This window comes from Falco punctatus, assembly GCF_963210335.1.
Source record: "Falco punctatus genome assembly, chromosome: 6".
NCBI lineage: Eukaryota > Metazoa > Chordata > Aves > Falconiformes > Falconidae > Falco > Falco punctatus.
In genome coordinates this window covers 25,912,882-25,939,941 of record NC_137585.1, presented here as the reverse complement: position 1 = coordinate 25,939,941, position 27,060 = coordinate 25,912,882, and the positions used below count along the sequence as shown (strand labels likewise).

At 38.9% G+C, this 27,060-nt stretch overlaps 1 protein-coding gene across 1 annotated transcript; it reads left to right on the top strand.

Moving 5' to 3' along the window:
* The first annotated feature begins 1,620 nt into the window (after positions 1 to 1,620).
* On the top strand, positions 1,621 to 26,941 carry AMN1 (antagonist of mitotic exit network 1 homolog). Its single transcript, XM_080392235.1, has 7 exons — positions 1,621 to 2,207; positions 9,522 to 9,654; positions 13,257 to 13,401; positions 15,622 to 15,839; positions 20,283 to 20,339; positions 23,350 to 23,461; positions 24,138 to 26,941. The coding sequence occupies exons 1-7, from the start codon at positions 1,711 to 1,713 to the stop codon at positions 24,209 to 24,211; spliced, it is 1,236 nt and encodes a 411-aa protein (XP_080248361.1). The 5' UTR covers positions 1,621 to 1,710; the 3' UTR covers positions 24,212 to 26,941.
* Positions 26,942 to 27,060: the final 119 nt, after the last annotated feature.

The following is a 27,060-nucleotide window of genomic DNA, read 5'->3' as shown; positions in this document are numbered from 1 at the left end:
CCGCATGTCAAGGGTATGATATGAATCATCTAATTAACCTACCAATGCCTATTTTGAGTTATCCAATCATAAAAAAGTGTATTTTGTAGGTCTTGCAGCACCATCACTTATCACCATCCTGTTTATCTATTAATCCAGATGTTTCAGTCATCAACTTCAGTAAAGTTACAAGGCAGCAGCAGCAGCCTGTGTTTCTCTTAGGTAAGATTCTTCAGATCCTTTTGTGAGAACATAAGTTTCCTTATGCTGTTCTTTTTAGTAGGAATAGGTGATGGGTCTTGGGTCTGAAGGTAAGGGCACAGCAATTGTGAAGTCTGTTCATCTGATTTGTGTCAATATGGAACAATGCTAGGGCCGCATGATGAAATGTAACCTTCTGTCTTACATACCATTGTATAACCACACACCTAAGAAAAATGGAGTGATCAATGTGTACAGTTCCTGTATCTTGCAAAGGACATCTGGTTACACACCCAGTTCCTGTATCTTACAAAGAACATCTGGTTACACACCCTGATATGCTGGCTAAAGCTGGTTTGACTGCTAAATAGGGCGCATGCGTAAAATCTAGGGTCATCCTAACGGTGAGCCGAGGAAGACTGCTGACTTCATCCACCGACCACCAGATAGGAGTCAAGAAGACCCTCGGAGATGGAAAAAGCATGCACCACGGAGTACACGCCTATTCCAAAAATTAATTTACATAAACCAACCCTTTCTTAGAAATAGCTGAGTATTAGTTTAGGAAATATAAACCAAAAGTAAGTTTTGTACAGTGTGTGTCTTGGTGGAGCAGAGACTCCCGGCGCACCCAGGGCTGTTTGCTTGCCTCTATTCATTTAATAAATTGCAAACTTTGATTGCAATCCTATTTGGGACTCAGTCGTTTATCACACAGATGTTTCAGTCACCAACTTCAATAAAGTTACCAGGCATCAGCAGCAGCCTGTGTTTCTCTTAGATAAGATTCTTCAGATCCTTTTGTGAGAACACATTTCCTTATGCTGTTCTGTTCAGTAGGATTAGGTGGTGGGACTTGGGTCTGAAGGTAAGGGCGCAGCAATCATACCCTAATAACCTTAGCTCCTAAGGACGGTGTTGGTCTCTATATCACATTATCCAGGTAGAAAAGGGGGGGTGAGGGCGTGGGGGTGTGAAGAAAATTGCTGGTAGAAACTTCTGGAAGACAGCAGGCTCTCGTCTCTGCAGATTAGCAGAGGTTCGGAAAATCGGTGCTGTGGTGTAACTCCACCAGTAGCAGCAACGAGGGAAACGGTGGTTAAAACCACCATGCCCCTTGCCTGAAGTCCCTCTGATATGGAGAAATAGTGTGAAATGGGGACAATGGACATCGATGGTGATTGTATATGTCTGCTCAAGGAATGTGGGTATGGTGACTGGTCATGGGTGTGGTGTCTGGTCACATAGCCACACAGCTTTGAGGAGACACCTACCCTTCTTCCTCTAACAAAGGGGCTATATATAAAAAGGATGAGAAAAGGATGAGAGACATTCCAATGTTATCTAGAGGGAGTCCAAGTCTTCTTGCTGGAGATCAGATGGTCACAAGGACATGAATCACCTGCAAGACCACCACATTCCAGGCAGAGGACTGATAAGCTAATTAACATACGAAGCGAGAGTAAGTGGGTTTAGGTAATGAATATGTATAGGTGTTAACTGAATATTCATTTATTTTATTGTATAAATATGAGATGGTTCGTCACTTCGGGCATGCACGCTTGTGGTGGAGTGATCCCCCGTGCATCTGCGCGCAATAAACACACCTACTTTATAACTTTCGAGTTATGGAGTTTAATTCTGTACATCACCTCAGCCTTCCCAGGCTCCTCTGTACGTCGTCCGGGCTTGGGGAGAGACTCTGTCCTAAACACGAAGCACTGGAAGCGGGGAGAGACCACCCCTTTGTGCGAGGCGTGGGGTGCTCCACGGCATTTCTGCTCGCTTCACGAGGCGCCGCTGCCCCTTGCCGCCACAAGCCCGCAGGCGGTCCGCGGGCGGGCCGGAGCGGGACTACACCTCCCGTCATGCCCGCCAGCCGCAGGGAGCCGCCGCCATTTCGGCACCGTCCCCCGGAGCCGTTCGGTCTGCCTGGCGCCGCGCTGCTCGGCCCTCGCCGCCGCCATGAGCCGCCTGAGCGGCGGTTGGGACGGCGCTGGCGAGGAAGTCCAGCTGCTCCTGGACCTGTGAGTGCCGCCCCCACACCCCCCTCCCTGTGCCGGCCGCCCCCTTTTCTCCCGGGAAGGCCCGTGGGCTCAGGGCCGGCTGCCGGGCCAGAACCAGCCCTCAGCGCCCTCAGCGGGGCCGCGGCCTCGAGTGAGCGCAGCGCCGCCGGGGGGCAGCCCGCGGGGCCCGCCTGCCGGGGAGCACGGAGGAGGGGTTTGCCCAGGGGGACAGGGTTTGTCAGGCCTTGGGCGGGGTGGCAGGGCAGGTGACAGGGTTTGGTAGTGGTGACAGGCTCGCTGACGCTGTTTGGCAGAGGTGACAATTCGGGAGGAGTTACAGGGCAGGTGGCAGGGCTTGACATTAGTAACGGGGTTTGGCAGGGAGATAACAGGACGATCCCTGAAAGATCTGGGTGTGGAGGGATGGCTGGGGATTCCTGGCCCCAGTGAATCTACTAATGGTGTTTTGCTCTTTACTTTTTCATTATATCAAATTCCTTTGTGTTCAGGAGGGACTTAGAGACAGCATAGGAATGTAATATTAAGCTGGACAGGTAAAGGAAAAATGGCTATCAAACAATAGTTAAAAATTTTATTCTTATTTTAAAGCACTAAAGATAAGACTATAGTTGCCCTGGTGTAGCCAGTAAGTGTTTTATAGTTTCCTGTAAAGCAGAATTAGCAGTGAAAACATTTGTAATTCAAATGATTAATTGGTTAAACTGCAGATGAGTAATGTAGTCTAAGAATATCAACCAGCTTTTTGAAAACAGCGCGACTAATCTTAATAAGCTTTTTTCTCAAGCTAAATTTAAAATTCTGTGTCAAGAGACAGTTAAATGTAACTGGAAGATTTGGCATAGCTCCCGCTGATTTCCAGGTGTTGGAGTATTTTCTGCAAATTTGAACTAAGTATTCCGTTGAGATTTGCAAGTCCCTATTCAAGCATGGCTGCATTAGCCACTAAGTATCTTCAAGATTAAAAAAAAAATCTTAAATTTATATTTAAGTTTTTAGATACAGCTGGGTTTACATACTATGGGTATGTGGTGGCAATCTGCCTCCTTCAGGATGAATTACCAGAAAAGTTAATTTACTCAGTGGCCAAAATGTAGGTATCATGTGATAAATATGTATTTAGCATGTAACTGAAGTGTGTGCTCTTGGATGACAAAGGACCGCTTGACCGTTCACATGACTCAGTAGGCATCCATCACAGAAGAGGGCACAGTCACATGATAGGTGCATACATAGCTCCCCAAAAGGCTCAGAAAGTTCATCCTAGCCAAAGGTAGGGTGCTGTTTTGCACTGAGGAGCTGCTGGTTCATTTGGCATCTCGTTAGGGAAGGTGTCAATTCTCAAGGCTAGCCAACTGATGTATTGTGCAACGGACAGTAGAGGTAGAAAATGCAATAGCAATCTTATGTCCTTTCAGATGCCAAGGACCCCAGCTATTGCAGCATGAGACAAGCCCTCTCACATTGATCGGTGTGTTGCGCAGATCCCATCCATGGCGAGGTTCACGCTTGCTGTTGCCTTTAGAGCTTTGATAAGGGTTTTTCTTTTTAGAAGTGAACACCTGTTCTTCATTTCTGCAGTCAAGTAAAGGAATGTTACATGTAGACATGCTATTTAATCTCAAGACAAATAATGTGGATAGTGTAGTCTACTTGTATGTATACTGAGTTGGAGCCATGTATAGGCTTCTTTGTTAGTCTGTCAGCCAAGTTTATCCAGCGGTCGCTGAGGTTCAGTGAAGGCGTACACATGTCCAGAGGAAGTGCATCTTTACACATGTCCAGAGGAATGACTTGAAGGTCATCATGGTGTGTGCTCAGGTTGTGTAGTAGTCACTCATGCTGTTGTACAGGTCTCTGCAAGCAAGGCCTGAGGTTAAACTCTGCGTGGATTCTGCTTGAAATCACTGTCTTCACATTACAGTGTCTTCTGCAATGACCTGCTACAGGTGTCATTACTACTGTGCAAATTTTAGTGTTTTTTTAAATGTGCTTCCATATAGAAATCTTGTTTCTTTCCATTCTTAGAAATCTATGTTACACTTCAGATTGTAGACCCATAATATTTTGACCTCTCTAGAGTTTTTAATTGGTATGGGTTTAATTTGTTATTTGTTGGTATTCTGGTGCCAGACAAGGTTCTGTTCCAAAAAAGTTCTATATAGGGACTCCAGAGTTGTGGCTATATGCTAAATCTAATTAGGCTTAAGTCTACGCTGCTGCTGCACCCTGACCTCAGCCACTTGTTCTGGCAGTGTTATTTCTGTGACCTCACAGTTTTTGTCAAAGGAATTTTCATTCGGATCAAATGCCAAACAGCTTATACTACAGCTGTGAATTTCAGAGCCAGCATGAGGAAAGTGCAGTAAAAAGTGGTTGGGGAGACAAGGTGGGTGTGGAAATTGCCTTTTCAGCTTGTATTTGGACCTTACATTTGATTAGAGTGGTGTGTAATGACAGCTGGACTGCTAATAGAAATTACTTAAAAGGGTTTTGTCTTGCTAATAACACTTGTGGTTTTGCAAAGCTAGAATGGTACCCATACTTTTTTTGGTGCATGATTGATCTGGTAAAATTATTTTTAAGATCTGTATTACACTACGTGCTTATCTTGTGATTACCCTTAGATCCTAGATCTAGTAATTTCTCTTTACATGTACTGTAGCGCTTGATACCATGAACAGTTTCTACTTCTGATTGGTTACTAATCTCTTTTATACTACTTTATTAGTACTGCTGCAGCTGCTTTCTATATTAGTGTAACAATATAATTGTTGTAAGAGTAAGACTTGAAATGAATAATTACACAACTTTTTAACAGTTGTGTGTGATCTTAGTGTGTTGTTTCTTGTCTTATGCCAATCAGGTGATGGCCATCTATTTAATCCAGACTGCACTTTAAGCTTTTTACTTATGTTACCCCTTAGGCTTATTGTTTAACTAGCAGAACTTACAACAGAAACTAAAAACTGAAACAAATTGTTAGTGTGGCATAGTCCTTTTAATGAAGTCATTATTTTTACGGTCTCCAAACCTAACAGAAAGTGCATTTATTAAGGTGTTTCTCCTGCTTGGTGGTGTTTGCCACCTGTTGGCCTTTGCCCCCTACCCTAAAAGAGAAATTAGCACACCAGAGGTCACATGCACAAGAGCATCATATTGGAAATACTTAGAAACATCCTTTTTTTTCTTTTTTTTTCTTTCGAAAGTTATAGCTTATATTAGCTTCTGTTTCCTGAGGTTATTGTTTCCAAGATGAAAAATGACCAACTTCCACACACACTCCTAGCTGATGCAGTTTTAAGGCCAGCATATTGAGGTACACCAAATTTGTTGTTGGTTTACATAATTACGCTTGGTTGCAAACTGACAGTGTAAAAGTTGCAGGGCCTGCCAAATAGAGTGGATGCTTGGCAGCAGCAGCATGTGCTGGAAAGGCAGAGGAGGCAGCTGTAGCTGTCATACTTTTAGGAGGGTGCTGTTACAGATCCCTCAGAGCCCTGGCAGGTGTTTTTAAGTTGACTTGTTCATGGCCAGACATGAGCTCGGAACCAAGAGAGTTTTTACCGTCAAAAATGAGAGTCTTAGAGCAACAGAAACGAAACATCAAATTTAAAGGTGTTTTAATTAAGATTGTCACTGCGTGATAAAGAAGCGTGCTGCACATGTCAGTCGTCACAAGAGTATGTACTTAGGTATTGCTTAGATTTGATTGTTCCATGTGTCATTAGTAGATAGTTCCTGTGAAACAGATAGCATTAACAGGGAACCAACTTACTGCAGACTGATGCGTTACCTAACTTGTTAGCATCTTGAAAAACTAAGGTCTTGCAAAGGCATCGGAACATTTGCAGATGTGCAGGGTACCATCTCGATGAATGAAAACTGAGGACAGAAGTAAAGCATCAGTTTCAAAACAGCTTCCTTTTACGGTCTTACTATGAACATAAATTATCCAACCCTGAAGAATGCAGGAAGGAAAATATTTTTTTATTTGCTTTTACACCTATTTTAGTATCTGTTCTTTTGGTTCATTCTTCTTCTGATGTGTCCCATGTCTAGCATCTGTTCTGCTATTCTATTTCACGTGACATAACTTAGTATAAGCTACACTTTGATGTAATTTATGAGTAAGTATTCTAACAAGTAGTCTAAAGATCTAATTTCTCTTTGTGTGTTGGAAATACACACGTTTGTCCTGTCATAAGGCCCTAACTCTGTCATAAAGCTTAAGGTTAAAGATCATAGGCCTTTTCTGTTCTGCACATCTCGATACACTTGGAACAAATGAGTATGCCATTGATACTTTGTAAACAGCTCTGAACTATAAGCAGCTGGTGTAACAAGTTTGATAAGGTGGAGCAGGGAAAAAACAGTTGGGGGGTTTGCAAGAAGGATTTATTATTATTTTTTTAATCAGGTCATTACAAGAGTAAAGTGCATCTTGGTTTTTCCTGTCCATGAAAAATAGGATTCATGTAATTTAGACTGGGACTGAATTTGTTTGCCAGGTGAATGCATTCTAGTCTAGACTTACCATTTGTGGTTATTGCTGTGTGTATCTAGATCATGTGAAGGTGTAGATGCCAACTACAATAGAGAATGTTACTGGACAGTAACAGTAGCTGCTGTGAGTTTACTAGTAGGGCAAGTTTATGGAAAAATGTTGATTCTACAAAAGCAAAATATTTTGTAGGAACCTAATGTTTTCCTTCAACATTTTGGATAGGATTTAAAAAGGAAAGTTGGCCTAGGGAATCTAATTCGAGCATCTATGATCGGTAGGTAGTAAACTCCCAAATCAAAGCAGTCCATCACTTACATGGACACATGAGGTTTCTAAGCAAGAGGGAACAGTGAGGAGTTACCTCTCTTCCCCCATTTCAACTCCCTCCATTTCAGTTTTGCTGTAGTGTAATGCTTTTTAAACACTTGGTATTTCCTAGACAACAAAGTGTTACCTTTTCAATTATCTCAGGATGTTGGTTAGCTTCGCTGTAGTTAATGTTCCTCATTTACCTAGGAACTTGGTTGTTTGATAATAAAATCTCCCTTTAGAGAGTTCCTTCCTTAAAGACTAGCAGTTTATCTTGTAACATATGAGAGTGTGGTGATTGCTCTGAAGGGCAGTACGCTCAGTACACTTAAAAGATATTCATAAACTTTTCCCAGAGTTGCCTCCAGTGTTTCCGTAAGCCTGTGATTGTAATTTAAAGTTGCAGAGGTTGGGAATTCACATTTTGTGTATCCTATGATACATTAAAGTGCCTTAGGAATCTTAAAAAAATAGGATTGCATGATTAGTGTCCCTCTACAGTACTCAGTATAGCATAAGTGAATACTCTTCTGTATATTTGACCTCGGAAAGCATTATTTCAAATGTTCTACCTGGGTTCTGATCCACTTATATGAATACTGATGTATTTGGTTTATTTTGCTTAAGTAAAGTTCTTAATGTTTTCTCCCAAAAAGCTGTGTTCCATCTGGAGTCTTTTAATGTATTCTGACTGAAATGATCCCTTTTTCTTGCATTTGTGAGAAACTATGGACTAGGGTATTGTTTATTAAGATTTATGTTAAGCCCAATGTAAAGGTCAGACAGCAAAAGATATGAAATCACTTATGCAAACTAAAACAGCCACCAGATACCACTTGTGCAAGATAAGATAACCACCAGATGTCCAGGAACCGACAGAAACAGGGCAAACAACCCCATATAAGGACATATGAGTGAGGGGTCAACTATGGGACAAAGGAGGAAGACTTCTTACTTCGGCCTCAGCGACCACCAGGAGGCAGAAAACGACCCCCTAACAACAACTGAAGCATGCGCAGAGTACCTCCACTACTTCATGAACACGGAAGTAAAGATGTATAAAAAGGGACTGTTTGAACTGCTCAGGACGGCAGTTGGCGGAGCGCAGACTCCCCTGCCGTCCAGCGCTGTTTTTGCTCATATTCTACTTGCTATAATTAATAAAATTTTAATTGGAATATGATCCGTTGTGGTCTCAATTTATAACACATTCACACAGATAAAATTCTAGGATTTCAAATCCTGTCTTAAAGCATCACCCAGCATTCCCTGATTTTATTAGCTTATGAATATTTATTTCTACTTAGCCCTTCCTTTTCAGATAAATACTTAAGCCTTGTGTGTCTGTGAGATTTGTTTCAATTTCTCATGCAGCAGTGTCTTATGATGGAGACTTTGTGAAAGTCAAGTTTCAATATCTGGCCAAGGGAACAGGTTGCTTGGAACAAGGAAGCAATTTTGACCCAAATACAAAAAAGGTGCCTAAAGGACAGAGTGTTTTGTGATGTATAGAAAATGCAGTACATGTTGGCATTAATTTCATTCAAAATCTCTAGCCTGGTGTGTGTGATAATCATGTTGTTTTCTTCAGTTTGATAAATCATTTTTACGAATAAACATTTGGAAGGAAGGAGGCCTAAAATACTGCTAGTAAAAAAAGAATGGCTGTGCTTACTGAGTCAAACCTATCTCTGATTGTCACAGGATTTCAGCCACCTGTGTGAGAACCTTTCTTCTCATCCCAGGGCAGCTTAATTTCTTGAAGAACCATTGCTGACGAGGGTTTTTTAATACCTTGTAAAAATCCAAGTAGGTTCACTTTCCCCTATGTATTACGTTTTCCATGTGTCCACTTGTTCTTTTATTTGCCTAATCTACTTTGTAGGACCGTGAGCTTTTTGATTTGAGATTTCCGGGAGCCTACTAAGACAGAAAGATTTCTATGTCCAGTGACAATTCTCTGTGATCAGATTTAGTTAAAAAGATAGTTTCTAGTTAAAAGGGTTGAGCACAGGGTTACACAGCACAATTAATGTTAAAAATTAGCACTACAAACTAGGCAGTGAAAAAAATACTACATCTGAAAATATCTCCTTAACGTTTTCAACCGAGGTGAAAGAGATGTCCCATCTCTGGAACCAGCTGTCCCAACTAAAGCTTTTACTGCCTACCAAGTGGAGGTTGAAGTGGTGAAAAGATTTGTATTTTTTTTAACGCTGTGAATGTGCTACCAGTAAATTCATTTTGTGAGCTGGGTTGGTGACTGCAGTGAATGAAGCTAATTTTTGCCTACAGTTGATTGGGAAACAGTTGCACAGAAGGATCAGCTGATTGACTCCAAAGGGCAACAACTGAATTGGTGGTAGCATGAAACAGCTGGAACTGATAAGGTTTGAAGACAGCATAGCTGGATGCAGAAGATGACATCTTACGGCTTGATTGTTCTAGTTCTATTATGTAATGCCCTTTTTTGACTGTACTGTAAATTTCTTTTATTTCAGGTGCCTTCAGTGTTTGACAAGGAACCTTTCCAGATATGCTGCAGATATTAAGTCAATGCCACCCAACATAAAGGATAAACTGATTAAATTAATGAGTAGGCAAGGGCAAATAACCGATTCAAATATTGGTGAGGTAAGAACCCATTCAAAACTTTACTGTCTGTGATAGTACACAAGGATGAAATAAACTGTTTACATGAGACAACAGGTAAATTCAGGCCCACTTACTCTGTTCATGTTTGTTTTCCTTAAATTTCATAATGTTAATAGTCCTATATTAGTAGTAATAGGATTATGTTTGTAGTAAATTTAAAATGTTGTCCCTTCAGTGATAATTGACTTCTGTGTAATCAGCTGGCATCTATTATCCCTCTTCAGTATCGGGAAACTGGACTATTGCTAACCAGTCTCTGTTCCTGAAGGCAGTATGTTTCAAGAAATTAGTGCATAATATAGTAATGAAAAGATTTCAGGGACTTACATTTCTGTGTGCACATAATCTCCTTATAATTTATTTAAATCTTGACTCTTCGCAATATGATGATGCTAGGGCTAGAAACTGATAGTTCAAATTCTCTCATTTCTCTTGCTCGCTTATATGTGTCAGTGTTTCAAAATGAAACTAGTTAATGATTTTTCTTTAGCTGCAAATTCAGGGGCACATCTGTTTTGGTATCTATCTACTGTTATCTTGTTTTGCCTCAAAGGGAGGCATGAGAACTGAGGAAGGCTAAAGGTTGACCTTGGGGAAAGAGAAAATGAATGACTCCCTGTTCGTTCCTGCTTTGACCTGTAACTCAAAAGAGGCAAATAGTATCAGTTTCTCAGAGCGAGAATAGTGAAGCCAAGACTAGACGCAAAATCAGAAGTACTGTGGAAAACTTACGAAAAAAAAATTATCTTTAGTGTGCACCACGTTTTGATTGTTCAAAACAATTCTTTGAGCAAAAATCAGTCTTGTTCACTTATTTTGGAAAATTTAAGTTGACAAAATTGGGTTTAGGCTATCTTTTCAGTAAGTCATCCTTTCCAAGAACCCTAAGAAATGTGTATAATTAAAACCATATGATTGTGTGTGTATAAATGCACAAAAGCTATCAGGGTATCTTTAGTCTGTAAATAAACTCTCTAGTTTAAGTTACAGTCTTCTCCTGTGTCTCTGTAAAATCTGATCTGTCATTGTCTTCATTCAGCAGTTGATGAGTGCCTTCTCTTGGAGCCTGTTTTCCATCTGACACTGGGATATTCTGGTCTGGTTCTTTTTGTCATGTGTTTTTCCTTTCTCTGTTCCTGCAATTTCCTGCAATTCTATCTTTAGCTGTCATCACTTTGCTTGGGTATATTATACCTTAGTTTTCCTCACTAACAGTTTCCAGGTTTATCTCCCTTGGATTTGTAAAAAAAATGCTAGCCACCTTTTGGATTCTGAATTCATGCTGCTTCTCCATACCATTTTGCTTTTCAGTTTTCCTGTTCTTTCATTTTGCAGATATTCTTGTTGCTTGGCATAGCAAAAATGGCTTACGTTGTTTAGCTCCTCTTACTATTCTTAGCTCACACCATGTATAACCAAGCTATTCTACATTTGACACATTTATGACAATTAGTCTTCTATATGGATAAGGAATTTTTTTTTCTTTGCTGTTGTTTCCATTCTGCCCTTTTCTTTCATAGTCCCCACAATCTTGTGCCTAGATCTATTCTCTTAGAATTTTCCAGGCTATGCTATCTCATTCGCTTTTATGCGTGTGCTTTCTTTGGTGGTGTTTAAGCGTTTTGCTTAAATTTCTTCCAGTTTAAATTCTGTTAATCTGCACTTCGGTATAAACTTCTATTTAATCTCTTACTTCCCTGTTCATGCCCAGATTTGTGTTATCATACTTCCCCCCCGCCCCCCCCCCCCCTTACTCTGCACTTTGCTTGGAGCTGTGTTCCATGACATGCATGCTCAGCTCCTGTTTTCTACCTCACTTTTACCAAAAGCTCTGTAAAGCCATTCAGCTTGTGTCCACAGGATATAAATCCATACTTTAATCTCCTGTACTCCGCATCCAAACAATCCTTACTTTATCTAAAATTCCATCTTCTTTGAGACAGATTAGATTTTAGTATATGCATTCAGTGATTATGAGTCTGTGAATAATAATAGAAAGCAAATCTCCAAGTAATACCTGACTGTGTGAAGAACCATGAGCTAGGGACACTTGATCTAGCTACTGCAAATAGGCAATATTCTGATAGTATTATTGCTTCTCATCTAGACTTCCTTACATCTAATTGTTCTTTCTTTCATAAGGTTTCTCATGTGGCTTCAAAACCAGCAGTTTGCTCACTTTTTGTGTCCTAGGCAGTTTGGAATTGTGAAAGAAAGCCTACAGTCAGGGAAATAATCTTGAGTAAATGTTGGTGATCACTTTGGCCATCTCAGGGTTTGGCTGTTCTAGTTCCTTAGATATGAATTCAGAAATATGAGTGAAATAAGAGCTGCATGTTATCTTGTGAAAACTACTCATAAATGTATTATGGGATATGTTGGTGGTTTTGTGGCATAAAAAGACTGAGGCTTTTAGTGTTTGGGGAGGAAAAGCTGTCAAAGCTGTCTGAGGTCTGCCACTCATTTTGCAGAAAGGTTGCAGTTACAATCCACTAGAAGCATTTGCTTTTTTTACAGAAGGCTTATTTGCCTTTATTTGTCAGTAAGGATTTTAGCATCTTAACATATTTGCCGAACAGAAAAACAGTATTCCTTGTAATATTGTTATTGTAACTGTTAGAATGGTGAACCTGAGAAAAGAATAGGCCTGTAACAGGCCTGTCATCTATGCTGTTATCTTTGCTTGTGTGTGGAAATTTACCATATGCTTTTATCCTTGTGAGTTAAGGAAGGAAATTACAAGCTGAAGGGAATAATATAAGGTAATGTGAAAACCTGATCTAATGTTTGCCTATTGGTCTGAAGGACAGCTCAGCACAGGTATAGATTGTTTGCTCAAGAGGGCTATAAGCAGTATTTTTTTTAAAGTAGTGAGAATCCTTGAAAACTTAATTTGAGGTAAGCTATATGGCTATTGTTATTAGAATCTGAAGACTTCCATTGCTTTGGGTCTAAATTTCATAAATGTTCTCTTGGGGAAGATTTCACAAAAACTCCAACCTATGGTCTTGTGGGAGTGAAAGAGCCTATTTAATGAGGATTTGGTAACTCCTCGTGTATGATAATGAGTTCGCTTGTTTATGAGAAAAAAAGAGTGTGTGCAGGTGAGAAAAATACCCTGGGGGAAAATATCTTTCAAATATTACCCTTATCTGTTCAGTGGATTGAAGTGTTGATCACAGTAATTTTTTTTATGCTCAGATTTCTGCCATCAAAGTTGTGCTGGTAAGTTTGAGAGTATTATCTGTGCTAAACTCATCTGTGCTGGCAGAAGCACTAGTGTTAGCAACTGTATTATCCATCAGTATTTCCACTGATTAAATAATAGTGTTCATGTGCTCCTACCCTAGATGTGATCACAGAAACTGAATGTTCATGCTGTAGATTAGCTGTTGCAGCAAATATACCATATTTTCTTCAGAGTTTCTAGTTCCTAGGACTGATAACCACATCTAGTGAATGTTTTTTTCAAATACTTATTTGATATCTATGTGATATCTAACGTTACAAGTATTTTAGAAAAAAAATGCATGTTTTATAATACAGCAGAGTTTGACTGAAATGGTAGGTTTTTGTTACAGGTGTTGCACCCTGCTGTAGAGTCTTTAGACCTCCGAGACTGTGATATTTCAGATAATGCATTATTGCAGCTTTATAAGTGCAAGCAACTGAAAAGAATCAACTTAAATTCTTGCAAAGAAAACAGATTGGGAATCACTTCAGAAGGTACGTTATCTGTGCACAGATAACTGGGATCTTATTTCTGTTTTATTTTTCTTGTCAGATTGGAGTAAATTGCAAAAAATATCTGGGGTAAATATTGTTTTAAGAAGTCCCCAATGCTACACCAATACTAATTAAAAGTCACTTCAGTGGTGTAATTTACAGGCCTAGAGCACTGATTATCTTATGAAAGAGAGCTATCAGGTTACTCTTATCTAGGTTTCTGGCAAACCTATGCTACATTTGATCATATTTTCCACTTCATCTTAATTATTCCTTCCTCAAAATTTGTTTCAGAGCCTTACCAGTAATACTGGTTAAAGTTTCAGGCTTGTGATTTCCTAAATTACATTTTCCCCCATTTTTAATTAAATATGTTTGTTTATTTAATAAGCTTGTAGCATCTTCTCTGACTTAAAAGACTTGACTTGCTTTAGGACTTTAGGATTTCATGTGTTACTTTTAACATCCAGTTTCAAGTTGTATCAGGAGCTGTTAGTTTAAAAGAATTAAGCTTGCTGAGTTTTATTTCCTACAAGGTTTTTTTTTTGTCCTTTGATTACACTTACTCCTTTGTTTCATCATTAACTCATCCTTATTGAAAATTGAGGCAAAACATTAATTTAGTATTGACCTAATGTATATTGACTTTAGATCACTCTTGGTTTGTATTTTCTTACCACTGTGTAGTGAGACATTTACCTTTTTACTTAAGTAATTGGTTAAACTTTTAAAAATTTATTTTACTTATTTTCAATGTCACCTCATTGTTATACTTTTTGACCCCGAAGATACAGTTTGCGATAGTCTTCCCTCCATGCTTTCATCTGTCCACTGATTCCTAGTACGATTCTAAGGTACTAGCTAAGTCTAGAGCTCATTGTGTGCTTTTCATCTATTTAGACAGAGATTCCCAACCACCTTGCAACTAAAACTGGGAAGTCCAGGTCTTCATGGGCAGGTTCCTAGTCCATGCAACTTTACTAACTTTCCTACTTATAAATAGCCATTTTTGAACTGAGAATCAGTTATGGAGTATTTAATTTAAGCTGGAACAGTTCTTTACTACTGATCACAATTACATACAGAAAAGAAGATACAAACCCACCCCATTTTAAAGCGTTGTTACCTTTTACTGATTCAGTAACTGGTGGGGTTTTTTTGGTTGGTTTTTTTGGGAGGGGAGGGGGTTGGTAGTGTTTTGGTTTTTTGTTGGGTTATTGGGTGGGTGTTTTGGTTGGTTGTTTTTTTTTTTTTTAAGAAACCTGCTGGCTACCATATGCAGAAATATCTGAGCCAACATTTACTCTGTAGGCTGCATGTGGAATGTTGAGTGTCTTTTAATAAACAGCATCCAGTAGTACCTCTCTGTCAAATTCAACTGCCACTACTGTTCATTTTATCATTCTTTGCAAAGTGGTTCTGATGCAAGCAAGTATGTGTTTTTTATCCATGTTTCTTTGAAGTTCTTGCATAGTAATGTACCTCAATGACATTCAGCTTGTTGTATCTATCCAGAAGTGATGTTATTTTCTGTACCACTATAATCATCATGTTTCCGTTATCCTTGAAATAAATTCCTTTCGTGAATTGCATTTGTAGTTCATGTGCTTTTATTTTATTGACTACTATCTAACATTTCTGGGCAAATATTCTGGTTATTACTAACTGTCAGGGTTCTGAGGGCACCAACAGACCCTAATGGCCATACCTGGTCTCACCTGCCCACGCTCACCTATACCAGCTACCCATGGACCTTCAGTGCTGGCCTGAGCATAGGTGTCCCTGGTTCCTGTCCTACTTCTGAGCTATTGTTTTGATTTCTTGAATTGACCTTGAACATGACCTCTTACCTTGCATTTTGCCTGATATTCACAGCACCATCAGTGGGTCCTAGTGCTATCATTAGTCTGCTTTCAAGCCACTGACGTTTTTTTTCATGCACTCACTGAGGTGGTACCTTTTGTATATAATACCCCTCTGCAGTATAGAAGGGGATTCAGCATTCAGAAATCCTTACCAACTCTAGCACTGTTCATTGTAATTTTCTTTTTGTCATCCTTGAATTGAAAGAAACCAACCACAAAATTATTTCCTTGTACAGAGTCTTGGTGACATGGCATGAGATGGAAGTTGAACAGTCAATGACAGCATATTGGATTCAGCATGGTGGTTATGTTAAAAAATGAATAGTTCTTTAAATTGCTCTGGTTTTTTTGACAGGTGTCATAGCATTGGCCTTATCCTGTCCTTACTTGCGTGAAGCGTCTTTTAAAAGGTGCTGTGATATAACTGACAGTGGAGTACTTGCTCTTGCACTCAACTGCAAGTTCCTACAAATAGTGAACTTGGGCAGCTGTTCAGGCATCATGGATGCATCTCTGCAGGCACTAGGAGAAAACTGCAAATTTCTTCACAGTGTGGACTTTTCATCTACTCAGGTAACTCTGGTAGCAATTGGCTAATTGACTTTTGTTTGTTTATTTTTTAAATTTGTCGTGATTGAGAGGGGATCTTTTTAGCTCTACTCTTGACAAGATTTAGAACCACAGTTCATTTCCAAGGTCTTCCTCTCAAGGAAAAGGAAAGATAATATTTTGTATCTTGGTAACCAGAAGAACACATATCTTGGTATTACAGTATATGTTGTAGGCCAAAGATAAACTGTTACTAGAATGTACCTAATACTGGAGATTTTCTTTTTGGTGTCTTTATTTAGAGCAATCATTTATTTCAAGTTGTAAAGTCCAAAATATTTACTTTAAAGTAAGTAGAATCTTGGACAGATTATTGTCTGCTTTCAGTTAGGACAAACTGACCTGAGTAATAATAATATAGGATGTCAAACAATATGAGCCCCTAGCAGAAGTAAACACTCCATAATTAGTTCTAGTTGAAGAGTGACTGTGCTTTCTGAATGGCTTGTCAGAGTTAAGTTATGGAGGCATCACGGAAAGAATGACATTTAAAATGTCAGAAAGGGCAGGTAGGATTTAACAACAGTTAGTATTTAGCATGAGAAGGGGGAGATCAGCTGCAACAGCAATACTGTAACATACTTCATAATTACAGTAAGATAATGAAGTGAGGGAAAGGATTTTTTGCAGTCGGTGTAGCCTGCAGTTGTCTGTGATGGTGAGTGATTATGTTGAATGAGTCAAGCACAGAGCATTCATAGAGAAGTGTCAGATCTGGAAAACATGTAGCAGGTTCTTATTTTAAATGCTATTTTCTTTCAGTTTTTCCAGAAGTAGGGCATCAAAAGTAACTTTAATCTTTTTCTTGGTAATTTTTATTATTATCATTTAACTCTTATTGCTTCAAACTTCATTACTTTTTTGTTCCTTTGCCTCTCTCTTTCTTCATAGGAAATAGCTATGTTTTCCTGTATATGTTTTAAATGGGATTAAAACTTCTTCAGTAACTAAACGTTTCTACTTTTTTTTTTTATTCCTTTCTGATAATTGTATGGTGGTAATACACTAGAATTCTGAATTTAATTTGCCTAAAAATAAAGGGAAACTAGATATAAATGAAATAAGTTTAAGATGAAGCATAGAAGCTAAGGATGGCTCGTGCCTGTACAGATTGGAAGGCCTAACCATATTCTTGTGTTTGAGAGCCAGAATATGTAGTAAAAATATTAAGTGGAACTGGCAAAGCTGTGTGAAAGAGTAGAATAGAGAGAACACTGGAAGTAAGTGAACAGGCAGAAGAGCACAGCTCACTTGCAGAAACAAGGAAGCATATGTGAGATAGACTACAAAGGGACCCAAATGCCTCAAGGCTGATGTAGTAATTTTAAAAATAGGTTCATCCAGTGACTGCAGAGATGAAGTACAATAAGCAGGAGGTATAGAAGTGGTACAGAATAAGAAGAAATGGGGCAGGTGAGGCAAGAGAAGGATTGAACCAAGAAGGATCTGTAGCTCTGTGTCCCCTGTATGCACACAGAATGTGAGTGGAAGCTTGACCTGAAGAACTCTGCTATACTGGCCCAGGACCACTTAGGAAATCTGTTTATGTTTACTTATCAGAATGCTTATATTACCATTCTAAGGAGGTAGGTTTCATACATAAATCCTGTACTTACAGCTCTACTTCTAGTGTGCTCTAAATCCCAGCAGTGTTAACAGGTAGAAACACAGGAGTCCAAATTCCTGCACCAATAAACAATACATTTTTCTCTTTTAATGTTCATTGACTCAATGTATGGCAAATAATTGTGTGAAGAATCTTGCCAGACTGTAACAGTTTTCTGTGTAGGATGTTGTTTTGCCAATTGACGGGGTCAATAGATAGCACACAGAACACCAATAAAGAAAATAACCTTCATTTACTGTTTGTTTTAAATTAATAGAGAAAATAAGGCAATATGCACATACAAAAGGATTAGCTCACAATACCCTGATTCAAGTGATAAAACAGATAAGCAAGGTAGTGCACCTAATCATTACTACGTAAGGTTAGCTATAGTGACTAAGAAAGGTACATCACCAATCACCCTAATACGCTACCGTCACCCAGATCTGCAGTCACTGGGGAGCCCCTGTTGCAGTGAGGATTTGGCAGGCCTGCCCCAGCAATTGGGAAGTCCCGTGCAGGGCATCCCCTTGTAGGTGAGGTCTCCAAAGCCACTGCAAGAAGGTCCAAGTTTCATACTGTTGAATAAACAAGCTCACATAGTTACAAATTACAAATGCAGAAACATCTGGTTTCACTCTCATCTCCAATCCCACCAAAGCCTGGCCAGGGCTCAGGGAGGAACCAAGCGAGTTTCTTTAATCTACTTGATTTTAACCACCGGTTTCCAAACAAGGCCATGTGTCTGGTTTCAAGGCCTCGACCACCTGCCTCTAAGCAAGGAAGGATGCACTCTGTCTTTGCTAATGATTATATTTTATCTGAGCTACATCTTTTGCTAATGATCATACATACTTAACTAATGATCATGCATATTCTGTTAATGATTGGATACTATAGGTATATAATGCTTGGTTGGTGGGTTCATCTAGAGGTCAACTTTGTCTCAGGGCCTGTTGCTCAGGCCTCGGTACTTCAGATGTGGGACAGTTTAGTGCTCTGCAAAATGTGTTGGCAAAAGCAGGAGTGTTGCAGGCTAGCTATTTGATCTGTTCAGACACTTCTCATGCAGAGCAAAGCTGGGTTGCTCTTGTCTGAACTGCTGGTACTGAACTGCTTGTACTGAGCTACGTAAGCCTTTGCTGGAGATGCATACAGAGTTTGGTAACAGCTAGTCTTACCAAGAAGCTGATGTGTTTGTGGCTTGGTACTAACTGCAGGGGGTTTATCCCCAACATAAGAATGTATCCGTAGATGACAATGAGCAGATGTGGCATTACAGGCAATGCACATGGATATTCAACAGAATAGGAAACAATACTGCAACACTGTAGTAATAATATAGCAGCGATTACTGTAAGCTTGTACAGGAAAGTGAGAGGACTCTCTTTTAATACAAAACTGTTTTCATGCTCTCATGCTGTCATAAACATGCTCACAAGCATCAAGACAGTAGCATTGAGATGGTCTTTCCAGTGTTCAGGCACCAACCACACAGTCTGTTCCAGCTTTGTTTTGATGACATGGAGGATAAGGGACACAAGCTATCAAGTCTCTATCACTTTACTCTGGTTGGTCTTAGGTTGGTGACCACGGACTGGTTTTGGATATGCCATTTCATACCTTTAGGCACTGACAGTGATTACTCTCCATTCTGTCCCACCTATAGGAATTAATAGAATTTACTCATTTACTGCCCTTTGTGTCCTGGTCTAGGTGTCTTAAGGAACTAAATGTGCTGTCATCTTGAAGACCTGCTAAGCTAGGTGCTAACAACTGCCATTCTTACAGGCCTTTATGTGCCTCCATGCTAGGACGTTCCTGTCCATTCTCCATTCACACTGATCTGACCCTTTCTATTACAATTCTGTACAGTAGGCTTGCAATAGAAGGCCAGAAGGCATTAAGACAATCTGTGCAATGGGAGTAATCAAATCTTTAAACAGAAATGGAGTTTGTGGTCCCTGGATTCTAGTTGTCAAGTTTGTCTGAGCCTTACTGGGAATATTCGGTGACTGCTATTCCTGCCATCTAGTATAAGTTCTATGAAAAAACTTGTGTCGTGCATCTGATACCCAATCCAACTTTTGAAGTGGCAAGGAAGCTTAATGCATTTGCTTCCCAGAAGCAAACTAATGAGTTGGCCTTTCTTGCCTTTCTAAGGAAAGTTGTGTCTTGTCTCTCTCCTCTCTCTTGTTGGTGATTATTGCTTCATGGCTGTCTGTAGCCAATCACTTCGACAAACATTTTAGTGCAGTGTATGACGACTACTGTAAGACTGCTTGTTTGAGGGATTTTTGTCTTGTGTAACTGGTTTGCTTTAGGATAAATAAAAGTAAGACAGCAGATAAAAGACTGCTATGATTACTTTTTTTATTTCCCTAGCCCAGGAAACTTCCTTCAGGGACATCTCCAGCAGTCATGAAAATAGGAGACAAATTGGTCTAGGTAGAGATCTTACAAATTAAAAGTGCCATGCTCTGACCCTAATAGCATACCTACTGTTAAATGAGACAAGGAAGCTGCAGAAATAGCAGTTACACACTTGAAAACATCTGGATAGAAAGGCAGGCTGGATCTCGTAGCAGCAAAATGTAGCAGTGTTTAATAGACTGAAAAAAGCATACATGGATAATTTTCTCTACAAGCTTAGTTGGGAAGAAAATACTGTAATGCTAAGTTTATTCAGTGACTGCAGGGAGCGAATAAATTAAAATATTTTCCACACACATACAAATAGCTGTGTTTGAAAAAATTGAGCTTTAGCCTATTGTATTAATAACATGGGTTTTTTTCTCTAGGTAACAGATGATGGCGTTGTAGCACTAGTGAGTGGAACGTGTTCAAAGAATTTAAAGGTAACTGCCTTAACCTAGTAACAAAAAAATGAACAAAAGCAAATACCTGCATTTTTAAATTATTATCTGTGCTACTTCTGAGGGGTGGTTTTTATTGACTGATTTTTGCTTTAGTGGCCCTAATTTTGGTTATGAATTGAGTATTTCCTGTCTGTGGCAATGCCCCAGACCAGCTTTTTGATAACCTCAGTCTTTTCAAGATGGATTTTCTTCTGTTGAATGTAGTATGCTTCTTTTAACTGACATTGCTTTAGACAGCTGTATAATAAATGCAAATGAATGCTTAACTTTTTCTTTTGACTTCTTTGGAGTTATTACTTGATTCTGTTCAACACTGAGGCAGAATTTGTAATATGGATAATTTCATGGATTTAAGACATCAGTTAGCACCTCCACATAGGTAAATCTCTTAAGTCATGAAAACAGAGTTGTCTTTGTGTAAAGATTCTGTAGCCACAGGGACAGTGCTAAAAGGATGGAGAAGAAGCATTCCATACCTCTTACCATAAATGATCTTCTACTTTCTCTCTGTGTGTGTTTGCTTTTGTAAGGGCTGCTTCTGGATCCAAGCTGTGCATCTAGAAACTAAGATGGGAAACAAGCCATACTTCTGCTAGTTTTATAGTGTTTAATAGAAAAGCCAACACTAAACAAAATACCAAATTTGGATCAACTGACAGTATTAATAACCTGGAAAAAATAGATCTGATATTGTTGTATTTGTAGGGCAAACAATTAGATTTTGTTTTCTTTTTTTCCAGCTGACTTTGTCTATTTTGGACAATCTTTTTTGTCTTGATAAGTCTTGTGGTACAGATTAAATTATTATTTTTCAGACCATAGCAATGAGATTTTATATATATATATACACACGCACTAGAAGTTACTTGAAAATATCTTTGTCTTTTAGTTGGTTACACCATTAGCTGTAGCAAAGCATTGTTTCCAGATTTTCTAAACAACCATGAGACTATGCAGATAGTCTTTATAAGACACCTCTTGTGTCCAGCCTACAAATGTAAAGCAGCGTGTATCTCTGTGGTTTGGATTGGGTCATTCAGAGTAGGTAACTCTCAAAAGTCTTCAGTATCTGTCTTAAAACACAAAGTTTTCATAACTTTATTGTAATAAGTTTTAGGTTTGTAGTTGAGTAAGGCAGGGTTCTGTAAAGTCCCTAGAGGATTCCTAGAGGGTTTTGAACTATTTTCCAGCAATGCTGGCATAATTACTCTGTCAGGATTATCTGCTCTTTTCTGTATTATTACTGTCCAGAGTTTGCAGAGAATTGTGTGCAAGCTCTTTTTCTTCAAGCCATAGAAATGCAGTTCCATTTATTCTTAGTAAAAATTTCCAGCTTACAAAACGTGGCTTTTGGTGTTTCCTGGTTGCATTGCTGTGGTTGCTATTTCATTGAAGGTGCACAGGTTTTCTTTTGTTTGTGTGTGCATGGATGCCTGTGGAAGCTGCACTAGATCAGAAACAAGTTAGGTAGCTTACATAAGACCTGCTTCATCTGTAAGTGTTCAAGAAAGTAATATTGAGGTAGTGGGCTTAGATTTCAGAAGAACTGATGGGAAATTTCAGTCATGACAGACTGAATAGTGATACAGATTTTGCTTGTTTGTTTTCATGTGCTCTGTACTTGCATCCACTTTAAAGGCAATGTATTTAAGTGCTTTTGCATTTTGTTTCTGGGGTGGGTTGGTTGTTTTTTTTTTTATTCAGGGGACGCAGTCTGTGCAGTTTTAATAAGGCAAAATTTAATTGGTTTGTGTGGAATGGCAGTTTTAAAAACAGAAGTTGTGTTCTGTCAGTATGAACAACTAGAACAGTTTAGGTCTCTTGGTTTACAAGTAGTAAGGAAAAGAAATTTAGTAGACAATATGGAATTATTTGCTAGAATCTCTTCTTCAGTGTAACTCTTCCTTGTCTGTGTCACAATCCTCATACCTCTGCTTGATATCATCAAAGTGCAAATTTATAGACAGTGATCTGATGTCAGGTACATGGTGAAAAAAGTAGGGTCTGAAAATTCTCAAACTGTAGCTAGCAGGCAGCTATATACATCTTCTTACTTCAGAGGCATTCAGATTCCACATTTCACTTATTAAAATGAGCTAAAAACTATACATATATCAACTTTTATATAACTTGGTTCTTTGAATAAAGTTCTTTTTTTCTATGTCATCATGCTGTACAAAGTTGAATTTATTACAAAAGGTCCCTTCCATTTCTGTGTTCTTTGAAGATCCTTGGAGTTTATAATTTGGAAAGGCACTCTTTCACAATAAAACAGTGGGTTTATGGGGGTTTTATTTTTACCCCAGGATCTCCAAAGTATGTTTTCCCAAATGCTATTTTCATTAGGTTTGATCATCTCTTTTCTAGATTTCTTCTTGTATGTTAATTTATTGATATGTAAGGCAGTTTAGAGGGGAAAAGAAAAAGTTGGTAATCTGTTAATTTATTCTGAATTTATTCTTTCTCTACCACATATGACTGCGGAGAAATGAAGAAAACCAGTTTAGTCTAGTCTTGGAAGACGTTTTTAGACTTCTTTTAGGAACTATGTAGACAGGTAGATAGATATTGGGAACTTCAGCAGAGGCTCATGAATCCTGCCTTTTGGGGAAACCCCAGAATTCAGTTTGGGTTCTGTTTTCCTGGACAACAAATTGCTAGAAGAATGTGTGTCATAGGAACACTGAAGGGACTCTAAGACTGTAGAATCTCATTGAAGAGTTTTCTCAGTTGTCTTGAATAATACGTGTTTTGGGAAAACTCAGATTTGTGTTTCTAGTTTTGACTCTTCATAGAAAAGCAGTCTTATTTTTCCTGAGGGTATTTTCCAGGTCTGCACAGGACCACATATGAGGTCAGTGCACAGAGGAGTAGTAAGTCATAGTTTCTTCTGGGTGGGTATCTCTGGAAATGGTTGGGCAAAGGAAAGCTCAGCCTCCAAAACTATGGGTGCTCTGACAGGCTTTTGTTACTGCTGTTTTCATAACAGGAGATCCACATGGAGCGCTGTGTGAATCTGACTGATGTTGCTGTGGAAGCAGTCCTTACTTGTTGTCCGAAGATACACATTTTTCTGTTCCATGGATGTCCATTGATAACAGGTAGGTCAAATCATGCGGGCAGTAAGAAGAGTAATTACTACGTGATAGTATCTTCTTGCTCCCTGGAAAAGAACACTACACTTTTAAAATAATCTCAAACAAGTAATAACTTACCAGATAAAATAATACTCATACACTGAGATTTTCAAAGCGAGGTGAGAATTTTGCTTTGAAAAAATGGTGACCTTCAGAGAGGGAAATTTTTGTTGTTTTGGAGTTTGAAGATTTTTTTTTTATTTACTTTTTTTACCCCTCAACATGCTGATGAAGATCCAAAGTTGATGATAAAGACTTCAGAAAAATATGTTAGCATCTTAAACTTATACTCTATTTCAAAAGTATGGAACAGCATCCATTCAAGAAACAGTGGAATGGATGGAATAGAACTAGGGAGCCTGAAAAAAAAACCAACCCAGACTTAGGAGAGGTTATGATCTATCTGTCTTGGGTTTTTTAAGTTCGGTTGGTTGGTGATGCTTTACATTTATGTGATTGGAGAAAGAACAGAGTGGTTTTGAGTTACTAAAGGTATATCTGAAGTGTGATACTGTAGTAGAAAGATAACCATAAATGAAGATATATAATTGAGTTAAATATTTTGTTGTTTACTTAATTTCCAAACACTACCTGTATATATTCTTAATGAATAACAAGAAATTCCTTTGTTTTTTTGCAGATCGTTCCCGAGATGTTTTAGAGCAGCTAGTCATATCAAACAAAATCAAGCAAGTAACATGGACCGTTTACTGATTTCTTTATCGTTTATGTATGAGTGTAAAGTTTACAGATGGAAGAGCTCTTTCAGAAAGCAAGCACCCTGGAGAAATAGCTGGTGACTTTTGTACCACCAGCTTGCTTCCCTCGTTGTTCCCACCAGAGGTCTCCGTCACCATTCCAGTCCTGACCTGGGCTTCCCCACTGTGTCTACTCAAAGCCTGTCGTGTCTTTGCATCGCTGATCATACTTAAGAGGAAAGTTAAACCATAATTAATGTTACGCTGTAATTGCTCAGCCTCCTTCAAGTATCCGATTTGGCTACTAAGCATCTTTTAGCATCTGAGCTACATACACAAACCCAGTTTAAGTAAATCTGGGTTCTGAGTTTGTAGTCTGAGAGGGTAGTTGCAACTAAAAGTACCAAGACCAAACATAGTGTTAACACTTATGAGGAAGTGTCTGTAAAGTTGGGACTTAAATCTGACAAAAGTCAACAAGCAGAACTGGTGAACGGAGGTGGCATTAACGACAATGTAAATGCATTTTAAGTAGTAACAGTCTCCTTTCACCGTGTACTTTTGCTAGGTCTGGAAGAAAAAGTATAGGTATCTTTTGATATTACTGATGCTGCAGGTTTCTGATTTTATTGACCATCAAAAACTTGCTGGATTTTCTTACATACAAAACTACAGTCTGTGAATGTGTCAACATAAACTTGCTTTGAAATTGTGGTGTCTTATCAAATTTCAGAGTAGTAGCGATGACCAATAAAAGAATCTTATGTATGGGCAAATAATTATTTGCTCTGGCTTTTGCATATGTTTCTTCATGAAAATCCTTTTAGAGAGCAAAACACTGGTCCTCGTAAGCATAGCTCTAAGTGAGTAGGACCAAATTTCATGTCTGAATACATGAATCTCAGGATGGTAGAGTTCAGCAGATATGTGTTCCACTGTATGTGGTTTATTATATTTCCAGTGCTGAAAATAACTATTTATATATTGCTCCATTGTAGTCGTATTAAAGAACAAAAGTAATTTACAAGTGTAGAATGAGTTTATTACATGATGGACCAGTGGTATCACTACAATTATAAGTATGTTCATTAGCTTTCTTGAAACAGCGTAACCTATAGTGAGACTGATTTCTACATGCAACTTTTTTAAATGCTAGCAGTTTAGCATACAGGCAGGTAGCACGCTATGTTTAGCTAGGCTGGTCTTACATGGGTCTGATGACCTTCAGAAACCCATGAGTTTAGGCAACTATAAGGAATATGTTTATAATTTAACAGTTGTAGCCACACTTATTTAAGTGTTGCAGAAATAAACCAGTCTTCTGCTAATCTATTTAAAGTTCAGGTCGAATTGCAGGGAAGATAATAGTATATATGTTTCATCCAGTAATAATGAAGGATATTACAATGTCTGATAATAATCTCTGTTCTTCTGTTATGATATGGTTTATGGAAGAGCAAGCCCATTTAGAAAACTTGTTCAAGTCTAACTGAAAGCATAATTTTCAAACTGCAGTGCCTAAATCCCTAAGTCTTATTGCATGCAGTACCATGGCTCAGCCCAGTGATGAATGCGTTCCTATGATAACGACAGGTATAGCTGCACCAGTACAAACCATTCCTGCAAACAGGAGAAGCTGATTTTGCTACATTAGCAACTAGCATCTGAAGGCTTTAACTGCAGCGAATCCTTGGACTAGATAGAGGACTAAGAACCTAATCTACCATGTTTTATTGGCTTTTTTGGCTAAAAATCAGTTTAATGTTTTCCCCTATGGAATCCCTAGTATCAATCAGGGCTCATCATTCCTTTGAATTCTTGGACATATGTGGGCGATATGTTTGTTTTGTGTTATTTTTTCATATTGATCCATCTAGCTAATTAGGCAGCAGCCATGACGCGCTCAGTAGTTGTCGAATAAGTAAACATAAGGATCAGGCTGCCAGCCCTGGTTTCAGGAAGGGTGCCACAAAAACAGTAGGTAGAATTGTAAGCTAACTCAAGTGGGGAAGGGGCCTCGGGAGGTTTCTAGTCTAACTTCCTACCCAAAGCAGAGCCAACTCTGAGCTCAGACCAGCTTCATCAGGGCTTTATCCAGCCAAGTCTTGAAAAACAGAAGATGACAGAGCCTTCACAAGCTTTTGAAGCAACTTCTTCCACTGCTTGACTGTATTAATGGTGGAAAATGTTTTCCTTCTATCCTGTTTGACCCTATTGTGTTTCAACTTACACCCTTTCTCACTGGAAGAACCTGGCTGTCATCCTGACAACCTCCTCATAGGTATGGGCAGGCTGCTCATGGGTCCCTTGAGGACTTCTCTTTTCCAAGCTGAACAAGCCCAGTTCCCTCAGCCTGTTATTGTAAGACATGTAACTATAACATAGTGCGGTGATGGTCACCAGACTCTCATCTCAAGTGCTACACACAGAAAGAAAATCATAAATGAAGATAATGTAAAGCAGCTAAAGGTGGAAGACAGTGCTACTGCTAACCTCACTGGCAAAGTGAGATTTTTCCCCTTGCTAATGTAACCTTGGATTTGTCATGGTGAAGGAAAATGCAGCTTACGCTGTGTCCTTAAACATGCATGTGGATTTACTGTCTTCTCCTATAGCCTTTTCTAAATGTGTAACAGTGGTATAGCTTTACCTTGTGCTTAAAAATCTGTATAACACTGTAATGAATTAACACTGTATTTTTAGGTTTGGAAGTTTAATATGTCACATTAAATCCTTCACCATCAGAGCTTGAGTCTGCTCTTACATGTTTATTACTAGCATAACTCTACTGGAATATTGTTTTGATTCAGGTTATGTCATGGTCATTTTCAACAAAAATTTACAAGCACTGGGTGAAGTCCAAGA